Source organism: Narcine bancroftii, chromosome 6 (assembly GCF_036971445.1).
Source record: "Narcine bancroftii isolate sNarBan1 chromosome 6, sNarBan1.hap1, whole genome shotgun sequence".
NCBI classification, from domain to species: domain Eukaryota; kingdom Metazoa; phylum Chordata; class Chondrichthyes; order Torpediniformes; family Narcinidae; genus Narcine; species Narcine bancroftii.
In genome coordinates, this window is record NC_091474.1 from 161,006,307 (window position 1) to 161,026,666 (window position 20,360).

Genomic DNA, 20,360 nt, shown 5'->3' on the forward strand with positions numbered 1-20,360 from the left:
GAGATCGCCGAAGCAACTACCAGGACAACGAGCCAGCGGGGGTAGAAGCTGGGACAGCATCAGACCAACATCCCAAAAATGGCATTGGTCAAGCTGCCCAGCTAACTCAGCAGGAACAGGCTGGGGAAGAAGGGCATTCATCTGCATGAGCATTCATATGCATGGACATTCCCGCCCGCTATTGTTATTCAAATGGATGACTCAATCAGTGTAAAAAAAAATGAGGCATTTGTCCAGGAAAGGGCTTCTTTCTAATTGTTCTGTGAGCTCTATCCAGCTCTAAACCATATGGAAAATATATCTTTCCCAAAACATCAGGAATCCATTCCTGAAAAAACTGTACTGGGTCTACCCCTTCAAAATCTTCAGGTAGTCCAACAATTTTAACATTATTCCTTCAACTCTTATTCTCCAAAGCGTCAATCTTCTTTAATAAATCATTTTGTTGTATTTCCCAACCAGTAAGAGAATCCTCCATCTGCCCCATCCTTTCTTTGCATTGCTCAACACTTACATGATAATCATGAAAGTCCTTTTCAATCTTCTTAACTTTATCTTGTACTTTATCCACCAGCTTCACACATTTTGCCACTTCATTAATGATTAGCATTTCTTCCTTCATACCAGTAAATTGATTACTCAAAAATAAAAAACCTTGATTCATTTGCTTTGACATAATTTCAATTTGTTTAGATAAAGTATCTAATTGAACTGCAGGGTCTGGATAATGAAAAGTTTCAGACTTCTCCTGAACGTATTTAGATAAGGGCCTACCCTTGGGTATCACAGTTTCCTCTGCTTCTGTGCCTAGATAGACTTCCTCTTCTTCAGTTCCACTGCTGATTACCCGTCAAAAGTGACTGCATTTCAACCCATCAGTGGGGTCTGGTCCTCTCCCTCTAAGGTCCAGCATCGCTGGGCCACGGGAGATCGGTCCCCTCTGCACCACGGGCCGAACTTGATGTAATGCACATGCACGAACATCTCCGAGCTCCAGCGCCATCTTCTCCGGCGCTCCAAAGAGTTAGCGCTGGAGTCATCTGTACCTTTCCCGAAGATAAGTCTCTGTGGACGCAGATGGTGAGAAATCAACTCTCCAGGCTCCATCTCAAAGGTAGGCCCAAATTCTTCAGTAGATAGTGGTGGCTTCTGGGTAGTTTTTTTAAAACTGTGAGACAGTTTCTCTCATTGTTACAGTTAACAGTGCTTTATAAAAATATTTAATATTTTTTTAAAACTTAAAAGGTTTTTAGCAGTTCTGTCGGGAGAGGTGTCTCCTCACGTCTCCGACCTACGCCATCACGCCAAGCCCCCCTTGAAAAGGGTCATTTTCATGAGCAATCCAGTAATACGAAATTGAAGAACAAGACACATTACAGAGCAGAATGTTACAGTGAAAGATCTTTTAGTATACAAGAGCAGAATGAGATCACTGTGAGGTAAACTGATTGGCAGAGGCAAAATCGTCAAACCACCCCCCCCCCCCCAAAGATTTTATATTTTAATTCTATGTAATTGCTGTGAGGGGAGATACAGCTGATGGAGAAAATTATAGTGGACCAATCTATACCTGGCATTGATGGTAGCCAACAAATACCCTGTCATAGATCTGACCAGAGTTGTTCATCAATTGTTATACCCAAATCTGACTCCCGTCTCACTCCAGATTTATGCAAACCTGGCTTTGGATTCTGCCGACAACTGTGGTGTCATCGGCAAACTTGTAGATAGCATTTGGAATTGTGCCTGGCCACACAGTCGGAGTCACAATATCAGAGATAATTAGTCAACTTTACTTCATGGCAACTTACAGCATTTGAAGAATGGAGCATTTGAAGAATGGAGGATTACCAGGGTAATCAGCAGTGGAAATAAATTCAGTCATCTGGCAGATCACCGGGCATGATGCCTTCTGCTGCAGCTATCAGAACCAAGAGGCATTGTTGTGACACTTTACCATAGAACAATTACAGCTCAGAACCAGGCCACCTCTGCCCCTCTAGTCTGTGCCAAACCACTTTTTCTTGCAGAGTCCCACTGACCTGCATTCAGTCCAATAGCCCTCTTATCCAGTCCATACCACTCCCATTCATGTACTTGTCTAAATTTCCCTTAAATGTTAAAATCAAGCCTGCATCTTCCACCTCAGCTGGAAGCTCATTCCACACCCCCACCACACTCATGTTCCTCTGAAACTTTTCCCCTTTCACCCTTAATCCATGTCCTCTTGTTTGAATCTCACCCAACCTCAAAGGAAAAAGCCTATCTATATTTTTACTGTCTATCTATCCCCCTCAATTTTAAACCTCATTCTTTACACTCCAGGGAATAAAGTCTTAATCTGTTTAACTTTTCCCTGTAACTTAGTTCCTGAAGTCTGGGGAACATCCTAATTAATCTTCTCTACACTCTATCTTTTGATATCCTTCCTGTAGTTAGGCGACCAAAACTACACACAATACTCCTAAATCAGCCTCACCAATGTCTTATACAACTTTAACATAACATCCCAACTTCTGTACTCAATACTTTGTTTTATGAAGGCCAAAGCTTTCTTTACAACCCTATCAACATGTGACACCACTTTCAGGGAATTGTCTATCTGTATTCCCAGATCCCTCTGTTCTACCTCACTCCTCAGTGCCCTACCATTTAACGTGCCTGTCCTTTTTTTAATCCTTCCAAAATGCAAGACCTCACACTTGTCTGCAATAAATTTCATCTGAAGTTTTTCAACACACTTTACCACTGGTGGCATATTAGGGTATGGCAGGTAGAGCACGTGCCATACCCAGGATTCCACTTGCAAGAGGGTGCCACTGTCCTTGCCTTACCCCCCCCAATGTCCGAGTCCCTAGCCCAATAATGAATCTTTATCCCAGGAGCAGAGTGCTGCGCTGCCAGGGCTCACTTGAGCATCCCAGAGAGCTGTTCTGAGCCAGCATCTCATCAGGCTACTTCAGGGCCCCTCCAGCACCTCACTCAATGTGGGATGAATGGGCAAAATAGCTACCTTCCTTACTAATAATCCCCCATACAGCTGGAACTGCTCTGGGTTTCCCTGGCACTAGCAGAACAGTTCCAGTTGTGAGGATTGTGGGTAAGGAAGATGGCCATTTTCCCCATTCATCCCACATTGAGTGGAGCTGCAGTGTGCGGTAGCAACACCGGTTGGTGGAAACCAGATGACAGACATGGGCATGGAGCTCTCCGCAGCAGCTGGTTCCCTGCTGCCCCCACCATCAGCGGCCAAGGCTTGCTTTCTCCTCTGAGCAGCTGGCTTCTAGGAGGATTGTTCCATGGAGGGAGCTGCCAAGAGATGGAAGCTGGCCGCCTTTGGAAACATTTTTGGAGTGTAATGGGTGGTGAGTGCTGTCTGTGCAGGTCAGTGGATGAGGAAAGGGATTGGGGGGCGTGGGGTCAAGGTGGTGGATTGTTGATCAGATTGTTTGGGGGGGAGGGGGAGAAAGGGAGATGTAACTAAATGGTCCTACCGAAGGGAATTGATTCCAGGCAAGCAGTGTGGTTGTGAAGGCAGGCCTCCTGCCCAGTGTCCTGCTCCCCAAACAAGCTTTTGACAGTAATTCATAGGCTTCAGAGTGACAGAGACAGCTGTTCTCCCCTCTATCAGTCTGGGCAGCAAGCAGAGCGGAGTGCTGCGCTTCAGTGCAAGGCAGGGAGGAGGCAGCGAGTGTCCGAGCACAATCCACCACTCTGAACAGGCAACCCTCACCCTCTCTCCTTAATGATTACATGCCATCAGTGCAGAGCCCTTATTTACTTTCTATTCACAAAACTGTTCCACTCACTGCAATATCAGAGACAAACAAGTCTGACCGGCTCATGATGCCACTTTCTGGGTAATCATCCCATAGAGGGGAAGCTGGCAACTAAGTTAACTTTCCGGATAACCGCCTCAAAAAATGCAAAGATTGGTGTTACGAGCCCAGAGGACCCCAAAACACAGCAGCAATAGATATTCACCAAGACATTAAACATGAAAACAGAATTACACTTTAACTTATCACTATTGACTTAACTTACCTAACTTAACCCTCTTCTAATTCTAAGCGCACTTGTATGTAATGTGTGTGTAAATTCAGAAACGTTCTTTGATTCACAGTCCAATCTCACTTCCCATTCCTCCAAGTTCACTGGTTTCAGGCAATTCTTATACTGTGCACAGAATTTAACATTTATAAAGTTCACCAGGCTTTGGTACTTGAAAGGTAAATGGTTACCGCTCAGGAAGGTTCTTGTCAGTTTTCAGAGAGAGATTTGCTGTACGATGGACACCCAGCCACTTCATTGTCTTGCTGATGAGCCCTGCTCCTTCAAGGTTCTCAGATTATAACTCTTTCTTTCAGTTCCTTTTTGTTTCTCTTATTCCAAGTGAAACATTAGACAGCCAGTCTCCTCTTGCATGAACCACAAGGGCTTTGACCAGGCTGAACTAAGAACTCACAACCAGTCTTCCAAATGGGGTTTCTACAAGCTCGCCAGCTTGTCCTGTTTCAGTTCCAGCTGCTGTTGCTGACTGCATCATTGTAGTACTAACTCTGTCTCTCTCACACACACACACACACACACACACAGCCTGTTTTACACTCTCTGCTTGCAAAACCACATGACCCTCCTAGAACAGCAAATTTCTTTCCAGAGAGAATGCAGCTACGATAAGCTCTTTCATCTGTTGCCTTTTTGTAAACAACAATCCATTAGTGAAGTCTCCTGGGCAATCTCCAAAGCTTTTACAAAGACCATTGGCCCTGACATGTCTACCTTGGGGCAGAGCTCCAGTATTTTAAATAAGATCTGTTTTAAAGTGTTTGAACGTGACCTACATAAACAAACCCTGCCCCAATTTATCTCCCAAAAACATATCCATTTCTGTCACATTGGTCAAATACAATCTACCATGCATACAGCCGTGTTGACTATCCCTACTCAGTCCCTGGATATCAAAATACTTGTATATCCAATCTCAGAACAGTTTCCAATAATTTATCTGCTAGTGACATCAGGCTCACCAGCCTATAATTTCCATTGTGTCTATTTATTAAGTTTACTCAAGACGACTAGTAAATCCTTAAAGAATTTACCTTAAGGCAAGATAAAGTTCCTCCAATTCAGAAAGAGAATTCAAATTATTTTTGGAGACGCTAGACTGCAGTTGTTGAAATCTAGTGCAAATATCAAGCTACAGGAAGAACTCAACAGCTCCTGACGCAGGTTTTGACCATCTCTTTGCTTCTGCAGTTGCTGCTCAACCTGCCACAGCCTTACAGTAGTTTTTTTTGCTCAATTATTTTCTTTTTAATTATTTTAACTTGCAAAATTACCATGGCACTCAACCACATTTAGTAGGCTACAGTTAGGCTACAACCCAACTGACACCAATCCATCGAATTCGTTTCTTATTAAATGAGATTCATTCCCGATTGGAGTGGAATCATGCTCCTCAAAACAAATCTTTCTTTTGCCATAGTTTTGCTATCAGCACACATCCTCCTTTCCAACAAAGGAACAATTCAGTCTTGCCCTGATAAGCAACTAATGCCACGGAGCCCAATTTTAAAAACTTTGCGTAGATGCAATTGTTATTCAGAATTACTACAAATACATTAAACTGTGTTGTTCTGCATGTTCTATGTAGAGCTACATTTCCTAACATTCAATGTGTATGGTTGGGCAGAAACAGGAAGTGACATATGAAGGGTTGTCGGTGGTAGTCTGTTAAAGCAGCTCATTAAAAATAAAGTCGACTGAATATGAAACCCATGTACAAGCAGGCATAACATGGTGTCAGAAGTGTCTAAGTGAGTAAGAGAAGACAATAGTTTGTAAGCATGGATAGGTTAAGTCCTCCCACACCTATCCAATTTACTGGCAACCTAGCTGATCATTGGAAATGCCTCAAACAGCGTTTCAACATTTTTTTTTAAGAAGCTGGCAGAGTGGGAGAGACCAATGGAAAACAGAAAGCATCTACGTTTCTGCACATGATGGGTGAAGATAAGACAGCTTTCAGGTTGGACACTCTGATGACAAAGGAAAAACGTCACATTAGAGAGATTCAAGTTTTTCTCCTGTGACCAGAAACAAGGTATGAGCTTTGACCAATACTTAGTCAAACTTCATACACTGAGCAAGTCCTGTGAATTTGGAGATTCAAAAAAATTCACTCATTAAAGAAAGAATAGTTTTCAGAATCCCAGATAATGGACTTAGAGAAAGACTGTTGCATGAAAATGATTTGACTCTGGAAAAGACTGTGAATGTGTATGGCAGCAGAGGCTACATGACCAGAAGCTCAGGACCTCCACAATATAGAAACAACAGAGCATGTGATGGAAACAGAAGCAAAGCACCAGAGTTTTGCAAAGCAACAATATAGCAAAGTGGTAAGCTCAAAAAGCAAATGCAGCAGGTGCGGAAATAGACATATTCCAAAGATTTGTCCTGCCTATGGAAAGTCCTGCTATTAATGTGGGAAGAAGAATCATTTTGCAAAGTGCTGCAAAGCAGGGGCTATCAAGAGAAAAGTACACAGTGGACAAAGAAATGAAGGAATTATTTGTGGATTCACTGCAGACTGCTGCTACTGGTAAAACAGAATGGGTTGTTCTAGTGACTGTGAATGAAAAGCAACAATTAAAAAATAATTTAAATTTTTAAGAATGAAGTTTATAGAGGTCCAGCAGAAATTTGAAACAATGGAGAAAAAGACTAATGACTCAAAAGATGCTTCTTGAGTCTGAAATTGCCCACCAGAAAGAGAAATTAAAGTTTTCAGTTCATCAATATGAACATATTAAACAAGAAATGGAAACCCAAATGGACCAGGCAAATATCAAAATTAATAACTTAACAAAGGAGAATAAAAGACTTGATATACAAGTGACAGAGAATCAGTTTGAAGTGGACTGTTACATTGAAGAAACTAGAGAAAGAAAATGGGCATCTCACTGAGCATCTAGCAACACTGGAACATCAGCAGTCCAGGGTGGAGCAGTTACAACTACAGCATAGGTATGATGCCGGCTCTGAAAATGTCCAAATACTGAAGGCTATCACACTGCTGGAGACTAAATATTCTCAGGTACAGTTGGTATTGGAACAAAAGGAGAAAGACCTTGCCTTGACCATAGTATTACATGATGAAGCATATCAGGAAAAGCAAATGTTAAGATATATAACAATGATGGAAGAAAGGGAAAATCAGAAGATTGAAAATTTTCAACATTTAATAGTCAAAGCAAAGTAACATTCAAATGGCAGTAACTCTAGTGTACGTGTTACTGTCACACAAAAAACTCCAGCAGATGGTACAGAAATTACAAATAGAACTTGGACAAAGAATAACCCAGATACACAACTTGCAACAAGATAAGTCGCATGCCCAAACAATTCTAAAGAAACTCCATGCTGAGCTGGAAGACCTACAGGGTAAACTGATGACCAAGGAAGCACAGCACAGTATTCAAGAGGTACCACTCCATAAAGATACCATGAAAATGTTGTTATCTGGTGCTGGAGATATCAAACTTACCAAAGATGGTAATGTGCTGTTACAAGAAATGCAAATAGAACATCCAACTGCCTCTTTAATGGTTGAAGTGGTTACAGCTTAGGATGATATGACTTGGTGATGGCACCACATCCAATGTGCTTATTATTGGTGAGCTCCTGAAATAAGATGGTCTCTCCAGTTCAGATTGCATCCCAGAATTGTAACTGAAGGGTTTGAAGCAGAAAAAGAAAGCCTTGGAAATGTTGGAATAGGCAAAAATATCCAAAGAATGGGCAGAGAGCTGGATCTGTCAGACCACCTGTCCTGCCAAGGAGGTAATTGTTTCATCAGTCCAGGCAAAAAATCCGTAAAGGACAAGTTCTGCTTCAACATTTATATTGTTCAGTGTTTGTGTGACTGGCTGATTTTTGTGGAGTTGAAATTAGCCCCTGTCAAACCTCAAAAAAGTAAATGGCACTGTGGCAGCTCACCACAAGGCAGGCGAACCGGCCCCACTTGTAAGCCACGTGGCAGGGCAGCCAGCCAAATTGGCGCCGTCGGGGGAGGGGGGGTTTCCCTTCCTTCCAGCTCGGGGCTCAGAAACCCGCACTTGGGGACCAGGTGACGCCCAAGTGATGTCAGCGCCCTCCAGCACAGTTCTCAGCCAGATCCAGGCTGGAAGTACAAGTGCAGCCCAGCAGCCTGCAATAAACTAGTCTGCTCACTGAGCTCAACCCATCTGGTTGTGTGTGTATTTCAGGTGCAGTGTAGCCACTACAATTGGTGACCCCAACTGGTTCAATCATCTTTGAACCCATCATGAGCAAGCCTGGGTTCAGAACTATAGCCGTAAAACAGACCGAATTCTGGAATCAGGAGCCGCAGACCTGGTTCGGCCACGCGCAGGCCCAGTTTCACCACCAGATTTCGTCCGACATGACCAAATTCTACCATGTGGTTGCTGCCCTGGACCAGGCCACCACCAAACACGTGCTGCACCTCGTTCAGAACCCACCCACCGAGGACAAGTACAAGACCATCAAGCGAGTGCTTACCGGGTCCCTCGGACTATCCAGACACCAGCGTGCCGCTGGGGTGCTGCACCTCGACGCCCTAGGGGACAGGTCCCCGATGGAACTGATGAAAGAGATGCTCGCGCTCATGGGTGAGCACACCAACTGCCCTCTTTTCAAAGGCATCTTCCACGAACATATGCCCGGGAACATCCGGCCACGGTTGGTTCAGGAGAGCTTCACTGACCCGAGGAAGGTCACCCAGAAGGCCCAAGAGCTATGGCTCGCACGATTCTCGGAAGGCTCAGTGATCCAGCAGGTCACGAGGCACGGGTACAACCACGCTAAGCCCGCCGCTAGTGCTGCGGTAGAGCACCCGGCTCCTGCAGGGGACCCCAAGAGCATAACCAAGGCCACAGCATCCGCTTCAAGCCTCTGCTTCTACCACCACCGCTGGGGAGCCAAGGCTTGGAAGTATCGTCAGCCCTGCTCGTTCCAGAGAAACGACCAGACTGGCCGCTGTTAATGGCTGCGGCGGCTGGTCAAAGACACAGCCTTCTCTACCTGCGTGACTCAGTCAGCACCCGGCAGTTCCTCATTGACACTAGAGACCAGATCAGCGTCATCCAAGCCACGGCCATCGAATCCAGGAACCAACCTAGTGGACCTCCCCTCCATGCAGCCAACGCAATGCCAATCCGGCCGCATGGAGACAAAACAGTCCATTCCAGATCGGCTAACGGAATTTCACATGGAGGGTCACCGTCTCGTCCCTCCCTACTGCCATCCTGGGTGCAGACTTCCTCTTCACACATGGTCTTCTGGTGGACATTAGAGGTAGGCTCCTGGTGGACGTCCGTACCTTCCAGGCCGTTCATCTCGACGCCTCCCACTTAGAGCAACCACAGATGGCCACGATCAGCACGCCCAGAGAAGTGTTCCAGCAGATCCTGGACGAGTTCCCAACACTCCTCAAGCCACAGTTCTCCGCTGCCTCACCGCGCCATGGGATGTTCCACCACATCCCCACCCAGGGCCCGACGGTTCACACCTGCTCCCGCCTGACAAGCTCCAGGTAGTGAAGGAGGAGTTTTCAGACCTGTTGGAGCTGGGGACCATTCGGCGGTCCGACAGCCCATGGGCCTCGCTGCTCCACCTGGTGCAAAAGCCTCCAGCGGCTGGCATCCCTGCAGAGACTAACGACGACTCAACGAGGCAACTGTTCCTGACCATTACCCCTCCCTCACATCCAGGACTTTATGGCCAACCTGCATGGCGCAAGGGTCTACTCCAAGGTTGACCTGGTGCACGGATATCACCAGATCCCGGTGCACCCTGACGACATACCCAAGACGGCCATCAACACTCCTTTTGGCCTGTTCGAATTCCTGCACATACCGTTTGGGCTCAAGAATGCCGCTCAGGCCTTCCAGCGCCTCATGGATTCAATGGGAAGGGACCTGGATTTCGTCTTCATTTACTTAGACGACATCATCGTTGCCAGCAGGGATCGGGTGCAACACAAGGCCCACCTACATGCCCTTTCCTCCCAGCTGACCGACTTCGGCCTTACCATCAACCCAGCCAAGTGCCAGTTCGGGAAAGAGTCCATGCAGTTCCTGGGCCATACCATCATGGCAGAAGGAGCCAAGCCCCCCATTGTGAAGGTTGCTGCTATCAGGGAGTTCCCATGCCCGAACAGCCTCAATGGGCTGCAGGAGTTCACAGGTGTGATCAACTTTTTCAACTGCTTCATCTGGGAGCTACGCGCATCATCGCAGCCAAGCACAAGATGCTCGCTTGGAACCCAGAAGCCTGCACCGCATTCGAGGCCACGCGAAGGCCACCATGCTTGCCCACCTGCATGCCGACCGCTATATGGCACTCTCAGTCGATGCCTCTGCCACAGCCGTCGGTGCCATCCTGGAGCAGCACAGGTGAATGGGCATTGGATGCCGCTGGCATTCTTCAGCCGCCTGCTCCATCCACCAGAACGCAAGTATAGTGCCTTCGACCGCGATTTACTGGCCATGTATGTACCTGGCGGTGCTGCATTTCCGCTATATTTTTTGGAGGAGAGGACTTTTACCATCTTCACCGACCACAAACCCCTCACCCAGGCGCTCGTGATGGCAAAGGATCCCTGGTCGGCCCGCCAGCAGCGTCACCTCTTCTTTGTGTCGGAGTTTACCACCAATATTCGGCACAAGGCGGGGAAGGACAATTTGGTTGCCGATGCACTCTCACGACCGGCCATCTGCGCACTGACGCCTGGCCTCGACTTCGACCAGCTCGCCCAGGACCATGAAGCTGATGAGGAGACGAGGGCCTTCAAGACCGCCATCACCGGCCTGCAGTTCCGAGACCTCCCAACTCAGAGCGGTGAAGGCACCATCGTGCGCGATATCTCTTTGGGCACCCCTGCGCCCAGTGGTTCCGCAGCAGTGGTGCAGGCAGGCCTTCCGTCACATCCACGACCTTTCACATCCGTCCATCAGATCCACGGTCCGGATGGTGGCAGAACGGTTCGTATGGCATGGGCTGCGGAAGCAGATCACAGGCTGGGCCAGAACATGTACACCCATTGTCAGACGTCCAAGGTGCATAGGCACACCAGGGCGCCCGTACAGGAGTTCGAGCACATACGGGAACAGTTCAGCCACAATCACGTGGACATAGTCGGGCCCTTTCCCGTTTTCCGGGGCAACCGTTACCTGTTTACGGTGGTGGACCCCACCACTCGCTGGCCCGAGGCGATCCCGATGCCAGACACCTCCACCGACTCCTGCCCCCGAGCCCTGTTGCACGATTGGGGCGCCCAGTTCACATCTGCGCTCTGGGCACAGCTCACCAACAGGTTGGGGACACAGCTACTCCGCACCATGGCCTACCACCCGCAGGCCAATGGACTGGTCGAACCCTGCACCGCCACCTTAAGTTGGTGCTCATGGTCCGCCTCACCGGTCCCGACTGGACAGACGAACTGCCTTGGGTGCTCCTGGGCATCCACTCCACTCCCAAGGAAGATCTGCAGGCGTCATCAGCTGAGCTGGTCTACGGTGCACCGCTGGCTCTACTGGTGAGTTCGTCAACGTACCTTACAATCCCCAGTGGTCGCCACACGAACTACTTCCTCACCTCAGGGCATGCTTGGACACCTTCGAGCCCCCACCGCCACCCAGGCAAGGCACCCGCCCATCTCATATTCTTGGCGAGCTGCTTTTCGCAGAGTTTGTTTTCGTTCGGTGGGGCCTGACCGTGGCACCTCTGCAGCAACCGTACAGAGTTATACAGCGTTCTGGCTCGACGTTCACACTGGACTTTGGCAGCAGGCATGAGCTGTTTATCATGGACAGGCTGAAGCCAACACACTTCGATCCCACCGAGTCTGTGGTCGTTGCCCAGCCTAAAAAGTGAGGCCGCCCAGTAAAAAAAGGACATTGGCGCCGGTTCTGGGGGGGCTGTGTGGCGGCTCACCACAAGGCAGGCAAACCGGCCCTGCTTGTAAGCCATGCAGCGGGGTAGCCGGCCAAAATGGCGCCATTGGGGGGGGTTTCCCTTCCTTCCAGCTCGAGGTTCAGAAACCCGCGCTTGGGGACGTGACACCCAGGTGACGTCAGCAGCCTCCAACGTGGTTCTCAGCCAGGTCCGGGCTGGGAGTACAAGTGCAGCCCGGCAGCCTGCAATAAACTAGTCTGCTCATTGAGCTCAACCCATCTGGTTGCGTGTGTTATTGCAGGAGCAGTGCAGCCGCCGCTACAGTACCACTTTAAGAATGATCTTGCCTGTTATATGAAAATACATTTTGTGCTTGCTGCACAACCAATGCAGACAGACAATAGCTGTCCAGTTTACTGTATCTTGTACATACTCTGTTAATACACTGGTTATGTAAACATAGTATTGTGGTTTTTTTTTAAAAAAGGGGAAAGGTGTGTTGTTATGAGGGTCCTGTGTAGAAGTACATTTCCAAGCACGTGGTTGGATAGAAACAGGAAGTGGCATATGAAGCGGTGTCAGTGGTAGTCTGTTAAAGCAACTCATTAAAAATAAAGTTGGCTGGGTGTGAAACCCCATAAAGTCATTCTCTGGAAAGAATAAGCATAACAGAAACTTTATCAGAATTACAAAAGGTGAGATAACAGTCTATTTTAGTTAATTCATCAACAGAAAATGGACATCACAAGCAAGGGTCTTTTTGTTTGCTGATGCTGAAATCTGAACCATTGTCTACATCCAAATGAGCACTTTGCCCAATCCAGAAGGCAGTTGACAGTCAACCACATTGAGGGATCTGTAATCTCATAAAAGCCTGACTAGGATATTCAATTCCCAAAAAAATTAATTAGATGGACTTTAAAGCAATCTCATTTGTTGGTCACTATTCACACTATATGAATTCAAGTTCCCCAGCTGCCATAGGAAATTCAAAGTCAATTTGTCCAGTGACAAATTTGAAACTCATATCTGGATAAACAATCCTGGAATCTCTAAACACCAGTTCAGTGACTCAATCATTCTTCTGTCATCTGAAAATTGCCAGATGATTAATTAACCTCTGCACTTGCCCAATTAAAGTCATTATAATGTGCTCCCTTGGTTACAAATGACTTGATTATCAAAATCCAAAGCAAATTCTCTTATACAGTTTAAAGTATGTTCAAGCTAGTAACAATAATAATAAAATGTTTCATAGTGTTCATTAATGACTGGATAAAAATTCCATTAGTTTAATTATGGCTTATTGTTAGGGAGATTCAATGAAAAGAAACTGTAATCAGTGTACATGAAGCAAAATAATATGGGTAGTTATAAAATTGTCATTTTTGACGCGCAAAAATAGGCTGAATAAACCTCTGGAACAGAATTCTTACGCAACCCAGGGACTGCCTGTACACCTATCTGCAATATTTTTAACTATTCTCAGTCTCAATATTATTAATCAAAATAACAGTGGTTCAATTCTGACTGCAGCAGACCCAAAATATGATTTCTTCAGAAAAGAAAAAAGATTAAAGACGAAACTTGGATGTAGTTTAAAATATCAATTTGACCAGTAATAGCTCCTTTAAATTTTCCAACGGAATTTTCCATTTCAAAGAGCGATGGACAATAAAGATTAACTGAGGCCACATTCTAAGGTCTTTCACATCTAACTCAAAATAAAAATGCTGCTGCAAAGATGCATTTATTGAAGCACATACTGACACAAAACAACCCAGAAAAATAACAATTTACTGACTCCAGTTTCACTGCCATAAAAAGATTACAGTAGTCCACATAATTTATGAAATTAAATAAAAATATACAAGTATACAAGACTGAAATTAATAGAATAAAAATGTTTAAAAATAGAAAAGTTCCATAATGTTGTGATACATCATAAGACAAAATGATGATTCATAAAACAAAATTATGCCTCCAGGCAGAAAGTTATTCTGCTGCAGCTTTCACCACAACTGAAAATATTTCAAGCAAATGAACCTTTACAGTAATATTGAATTAAAAATGATAGAATTATTAAGCAATCCTAAGACACTGCAAAATTAGATTTGAATTCAATCATTTAAATTGCTTAAATCACCTCGTCAAAGTTCTTTAAATGTTGAAATTACTGCAAATATTTTAATCCATGAACAAGAGATATGCAAAAGAAAGCACTGATTTCCTTTTATTAAACCTTTGACACATATGGAACCACATCTGCACAAGCAGTTTGCATTTCAGTAATAAAATTATCATTATTTGTTGAGTGTCTGGGATTAGACTACTAGTGACCAAAGGGATAGATTTCTTGAAAAAGTAGCACAGTTTGTGGTAATGGGTGGGAGAAGAAACATGTGCCATAGGGGTGGGCTAAAAAGAAACCTTTTGCTTCCCCATCCCCCCCAATATTGTGTAAAACTGATGCTTATTGTAGGTTACACACCAGGCAATAAGTTTAGATAATTTTGGAACTTGGTGCCATAAGCAAAAAGCAACTTGCAAGAAAGATGGTGGCAAAGATTGGAGCAAAACAAAAATAAAAGGAGGAACTTAACAGGTCAGGCAGCACCCATGGAAGTTAATAGCAAGAAAAGATTAGAGGCCTGAAGAAGAGGGTGGGGTAAGGGGAAGGAGCAGAGGCTGGCCTATTGTTTCCGCCTCAATGAACTCGTATCATCACATCTCAACTCCATCAAGTCCTCCTTGGTTCAGTCCCTTCCCACATACTTCAATGACACATCACAAGCTCTGCATCATTTTAACAACTTTAAATTCCTGGCCATGACTGCTATATTTTCACCATGGACGATCAGTCATTTGGCACCTCAATTCCCATTTTAAAAGCCAGCTTGTATTCCTATCCCTGTCCCATACTCTTTTTATCCAGGATGATGCTCTTTCTGATGAAAAATAATGGCCCAAAACGAAGACCATCTATTGCCTTCCATGAATGCTGCTTGACCAGCTGAGTTCCTCCAGCATTTTAAATTTAACTCCAGCCTTCCAGCATCTGCAGTCTGTTTGCCTCTATTGCAAGATGTCCTTGCCCAGAATTGAAATATTCACGAAATTCCCCCCCCCCAAAAAAAAAATCACAATGCAAGTTAGTTTTAAGTTTTCAACAGCCCATTTTATTCCCAGCAATGACTATTCTGTATGTTTCTGGATTTTTGATCAATATTGGGAAGGATGAGGGGGGGAGGCGGCGGCGTTGGATGAGGGGGGGAGGCGGCGGCGTTGGATGAGGGGGGGAGGCGGCGGCGTTGGATGAGGGGGGGAGGCGGCGGCGTTGGATGAGGGGGGGAGGCGGCGGCGTTGGATGAGGGGGGGAGGCGGCGGCGTTGGATGAGGGGGGGAGGCGGCGGCGTTGGATGAGGGGGGGAGGCGGCGGCGTTGGATGAGGGGGGGAGGCGGCGGCGTTGGATGAGGGGGGGAGGCGGCGGCGTTGGATGAGGGGGGGAGGCGGCGGCGTTGGATGAGGGGGGGAGGCGGCGGCGTTGGATGAGGGGGGGAGGCGGCGGCGTTGGATGAGGGGGGGAGGCGGCGGCGTTGGATGAGGGGGGGAGGCGGCGGCGTTGGATGAGGGGGGGAGGCGGCGGCGTTGGATGAGGGGGGGAGGCGGCGGCGTTGGATGAGGGGGGGAGGCGGCGGCGTTGGATGAGGGGGGGAGGCGGCGGCGTTGGATGAGGGGGGGAGGCGGCGGCGTTGGATGAGGGGGGGAGGCGGCGGCGTTGGATGAGGGGGGGAGGCGGCGGCGTTGGATGAGGGGGGGAGGCGGCGGCGTTGGATGAGGGGGGGAGGCGGCGGCGTTGGATGAGGGGGGGAGGCGGCGGCGTTGGATGAGGGGGGGAGGCGGCGGCGTTGGATGAGGGGGGGAGGCGGCGGCGTTGGATGAGGGGGGGAGGCGGCGGCGTTGGATGAGGGGGGGAGGCGGCGGCGTTGGATGAGGGGGGGAGGCGGCGGCGTTGGATGAGGGGGGGAGGCGGCGGCGTTGGATGAGGGGGGGAGGCGGCGGCGTTGGATGAGGGGGGGAGGCGGCGGCGTTGGATGAGGGGGGGAGGCGGCGGCGTTGGATGAGGGGGGGGAGGCGGCGGCGTTGGATGAGGGGGGGAGGCGGCGGCGTTGGATGAGGGGGGGAGGCGGCGGCGTTGGATGAGGGGGGGAGGCGGCGGCGTTGGATGAGGGGGGGAGGCGGCGGCATTGGATGAGGGGGGGAGGCGGCGGCGTTGGATGAGGGGGGGAGGCGGCGGCGTTGGATGAGGGGGGGAGGCGGCGGCGTTGGATGAGGGGGGGAGGCGGCGGCGTTGGATGAGGGGGGGAGGCGGCGGCGTTGGATGAGGGGGGGAGGCGGCGGCGTTGGATGAGGGGGGGAGGCGGCGGCGTTGGATGAGGGGGGGAGGCGGCGGCGTTGGATGAGGGGGGGAGGCGGCGGCGTTGGATGAGGGGGGGAGGCGGCGGCGTTGGATGAGGGGGGGAGGCGGCGGCGTTGGATGAGGGGGGGAGGCGGCGGCGTTGGATGAGGGGGGGAGGCGGCGGCGTTGGATGAGGGGGGGAGGCGGCGGCGTTGGATGAGGGGGGGAGGCGGCGGCGTTGGATGAGGGGGGAGGCGGCGGCGTTGGATGAGGGGGGGAGGCGGCGGCGTTGGATGAGGGGGGGAGGCGGCGGCGTTGGATGAGGGGGGGAGGCGGCGGCGTTGGATGAGGGGGGGAGGCGGCGGCGTTGGATGAGGGGGGGAGGCGGCGGCGTTGGATGAGGGGGGAGGCGGCGGCGTTGGATGAGGGGGGGAGGCGGCGGCGTTGGATGAGGGGGGGAGGCGGCGGCGTTGGATGAGGGGGGGAGGCGGCGGCGTTGGATGAGGGGGGGAGGCGGCGGCGTTGGATGAGGGGGGGAGGCGGCGGCGTTGGATGAGGGGGGAGGCGGCGGCGTTGGATGAGGGGGGGAGGCGGCGGCGTTGGATGAGGGGGGGAGGCGGCGGCGTTGGATGAGGGGGGGAGGCGGCGGCGTTGGATGAGGGGGGGAGGCGGCGGCGTTGGATGAGGGGGGGAGGCGGCGGCGTTGGATGAGGGGGGGAGGCGGCGGCGTTGGATGAGGGGGGGAGGCGGCGGCGTTGGATGAGGGGGGGAGGCGGCGGCGTTGGATGAGGGGGGAGGCGGCGGCGTTGGATGAGGGGGGGAGGCGGCGGCGTTGGATGAGGGGGGGAGGCGGCGGCGTTGGATGAGGGGGGAGGCGGCGGCGTTGGATGAGGGGGGGAGGCGGCGGCGTTGGATGAGGGGGGGAGGCGGCGGCGTTGGATGAGGGGGGGAGGCGGCGGCGTTGGATGAGGGGGGGAGGCGGCGGCGTTGGATGAGGGGGGGAGGCGGCGGCGTTGGATGAGGGGGGGAGGCGGCGGCGTTGGATGAGGGGGGGAGGCGGCGGCGTTGGATGAGGGGGGAGGCGGCGGCGTTGGATGAGGGGGGGAGGCGGCGGCGTTGGATGAGGGGGGGAGGCGGCGGCGTTGGATGAGGGGGGGAGGCGGCGGCGTTGGATGAGGGGGGGAGGCGGCGGCGTTGGATGAGGGGGGGAGGCGGCGGCGTTGGATGAGGGGGGGAGGCGGCGGCGTTGGATGAGGGGGGGAGGCGGCGGCGTTGGATGAGGGGGGGAGGCGGCGGCGTTGGATGAGGGGGGGAGGCGGCGGCGTTGGATGAGGGGGGGAGGCGGCGGCGTTGGATGAGGGGGGGAGGCGGCGGCGTTGGATGAGGGGGGGAGGCGGCGGCGTTGGATGAGGGGGGGAGGCGGCGGCGTTGGATGAGGGGGGGAGGCGGCGGCGTTGGATGAGGGGGGGAGGCGGCGGCGGCGGGCGGGCGTGGAGCACCAACACCCATGGAGAGCTGCTGAACGGAATGGCCACCCCGAAGAGTCTCCGTCCACGCAAGGGAGGCAAGTGCTCAGGTTTTCCAACCTCACCTGCGAGGGATTCGCGTGTTGCGGCGGGGGCGGGAGGCGGGAGGATGGAGGGGACCGGCCGGTTCCTCCTGCAGGTGCCCCGCAGTCGGCCGTTCGGGAAGAAGCCAGTCGGGTTCTGGTTACCTTGTACTTGTCGAAGCCAGCCAGCTGCTCCTTCGTAACATACTCGTAAGAAAACATGACCACCAGCCAGAACGCTTTCGGGAGGCCAGACAACGGCGGAGCCGAAGCGCCCGCATTGATATCCGCGGCAACAAGGAGCGGAGCGCAGACAGGAGCGCGTCTGTCCCAGGCATCCATGTGCAGCGCCACCTGCCGAGGCGCTCACGCCGAGCCCCGCACAGCCCAGCATCACCTGGAGGACTCATCTCTTGCCTGAAGTCAACCGCTGTCTGCAGAGGTTTGACTGTTCGGACACACCCATTGGTCGACTGTGCCTGTGGCTCCTCCCACAGCCCCCTTCCCAGTGCAGAACAGTGGTCAGGTCAAACGACATCTGCCAAGGATTCTGGGAGCACTTTTGTTCTCAAGCTAATAAAACCCTCTCATTTTGATCAACTTCAGTCTTTTAGAGCCATTGATCAATCTTGGAACCTTTAGTTTCATAGTGGAGCGGATCCTGAAGCCAGAGAAGCAGGAAATCGGCCCTCAACCACGAGGCAACTACTCTGGCCTCGCTGTTCCGAGGCATTCTGGAGGCAGATTCGGCCACTGTGTGGTCAGAGACCGTCAAATTACAGGTACTGCTCTCCCGAGTTGGCACCCTGGTTGACTCAATTATCTGGGACGCAGCATCGTATCAGGAGGCCATGGACACTCTAAAGGGCCAGTACCTACGAAAGTTTAATGAAATCTCCGCCAGGCAAATCCAAGTAACCCGAAAGCAGTGTCCCGGCGACTCAGAAGGGCCTATGAATGTAAGGATTGATGGCTGCAGTGTACATGAAGAACCTGATCAGGGACACCAATGTTGCAGGGATCAGGTCAAAGATTATGGCAGGTACACTAGAAATGGCCCACCAACCATGGTGGCAATACCTCGCAAATGCCTTCAAGCACCACCGCTAAGTGCAGTGGGTGACCAAACCACAGCCACCCGAAGTGCTATTTCTGCAGGCTGGGCACCCAAGGAAAGGTTCCCGAAAGACACAGTCTGCTCCAGCTGCAGGAAGAAAGGATACTATGCTAAGGTGTGTAGATTTAAACCCCTTCCCAGCAGTGCTGTGTGTGTATTGTGGGGGCCGCCATACTGGGTGCCACCATCGCTGGGAACTAGCACCTCCACGGGCATGGGACCATTATCTGAGGTGCTATCTTCAGGATTCAGCAACGGTGCGTGTGGGCCATGGAGGTTGCCATCTTAGACACCGCCATCATCCAAATTGGCATACGACCTCTCCGCTAAAGCAACAAGCAAAGCTCCGACACTGGCGTCCTTCACACTCTACCAGGACAGCCTGCATTAGCTCACCAAGTCAATGATGGACATTCAGGTAAATGGTCACATGATGAGTTGCCTATTCAATAGTGGGATCACAGAAAGCTTCATTCATCCCAACACGGTGCAACACTATTCCCTCGTGGTATGGCCAGCAAATCAAAAGGTCTCCTTGGCTTCAAGATCACATTACAGCAGATGTCCATGGCTACTGCAGAGTGACTCTGACAGTGCAGGTTAAAGACTTTAAACGTTCGGTGTTGCCGCAGCCCTGTGATTTTCAATGTTACCTTAAAAGCGTGACGATGGAGTTCGATGGGCTCCATCCACCCCTCACTGCCTGTAACCAGCAGTTCTTGAATTGCCCACTGCATTCCATCTACCCTTCAGCTTCTCCTGCCCCACCATCGCAACCAGCCAGCAACCGTGTCGCTCATCACGTATGAGCTGCGGACTCTCCCTGCTCAAAATCACCTCTCCTTCGTTGATCGCCAATCTCACTCCGACTGTAAATTCGTCACAACCAAAAGTAGGAGATACAGTGGCAGAGACAGGACCTATATTCGAGGAGAAGTGCAGCATTATTTAATGGGAACTATTGAGCCCAGCACCAGTCCTTGGAGAGCACAAGTAATGGTAGTGAGGAATGGGGAGAAGAACAGGATGGTCATCGACCATAGTCAGACCATTAATAGGTACACACAACTAGACGTTTAGCCTCTTCCCCCATAAATCTGATACGGTGAAACAAATTGCACTGGGTTCAAGGCAGATGGCTGCCACTACCACTTCCTGCAGGTCTCCTTCGGCGTCACCAATGGAGTTTCAGTCTTCCAGCGGGAGATGGACTGCATGGTAGATCAATACAAGCCGCAGCACACATTCCCGTATCTCGACAATGTCACCATTTGCAGCCATGACCTGCAAGATCCATAACACCAACCTTCAAAAATTCTTCCAAACCGCC

The 20,360-nt window shown here is 50.5% G+C and overlaps 1 protein-coding gene across 1 annotated transcript in view; it reads right to left on the bottom strand.

Moving 5' to 3' along the window:
• selenoi (selenoprotein I) overlaps positions 1-18,270 on the bottom strand; it is a 67,883-nt gene extending 49,613 nt beyond the window's left edge. Inside the window, exon 1 of the mRNA XM_069886499.1 lies at positions 18,079-18,270. Within this exon, the coding sequence (XP_069742600.1) occupies positions 18,079-18,255 (177 nt within the window). The 5' untranslated portion in view covers positions 18,256-18,270. The remainder of the gene's footprint in view (positions 1-18,078) is intronic.
• Between the last annotated feature and the right edge of the window lie 2,090 nt (positions 18,271-20,360).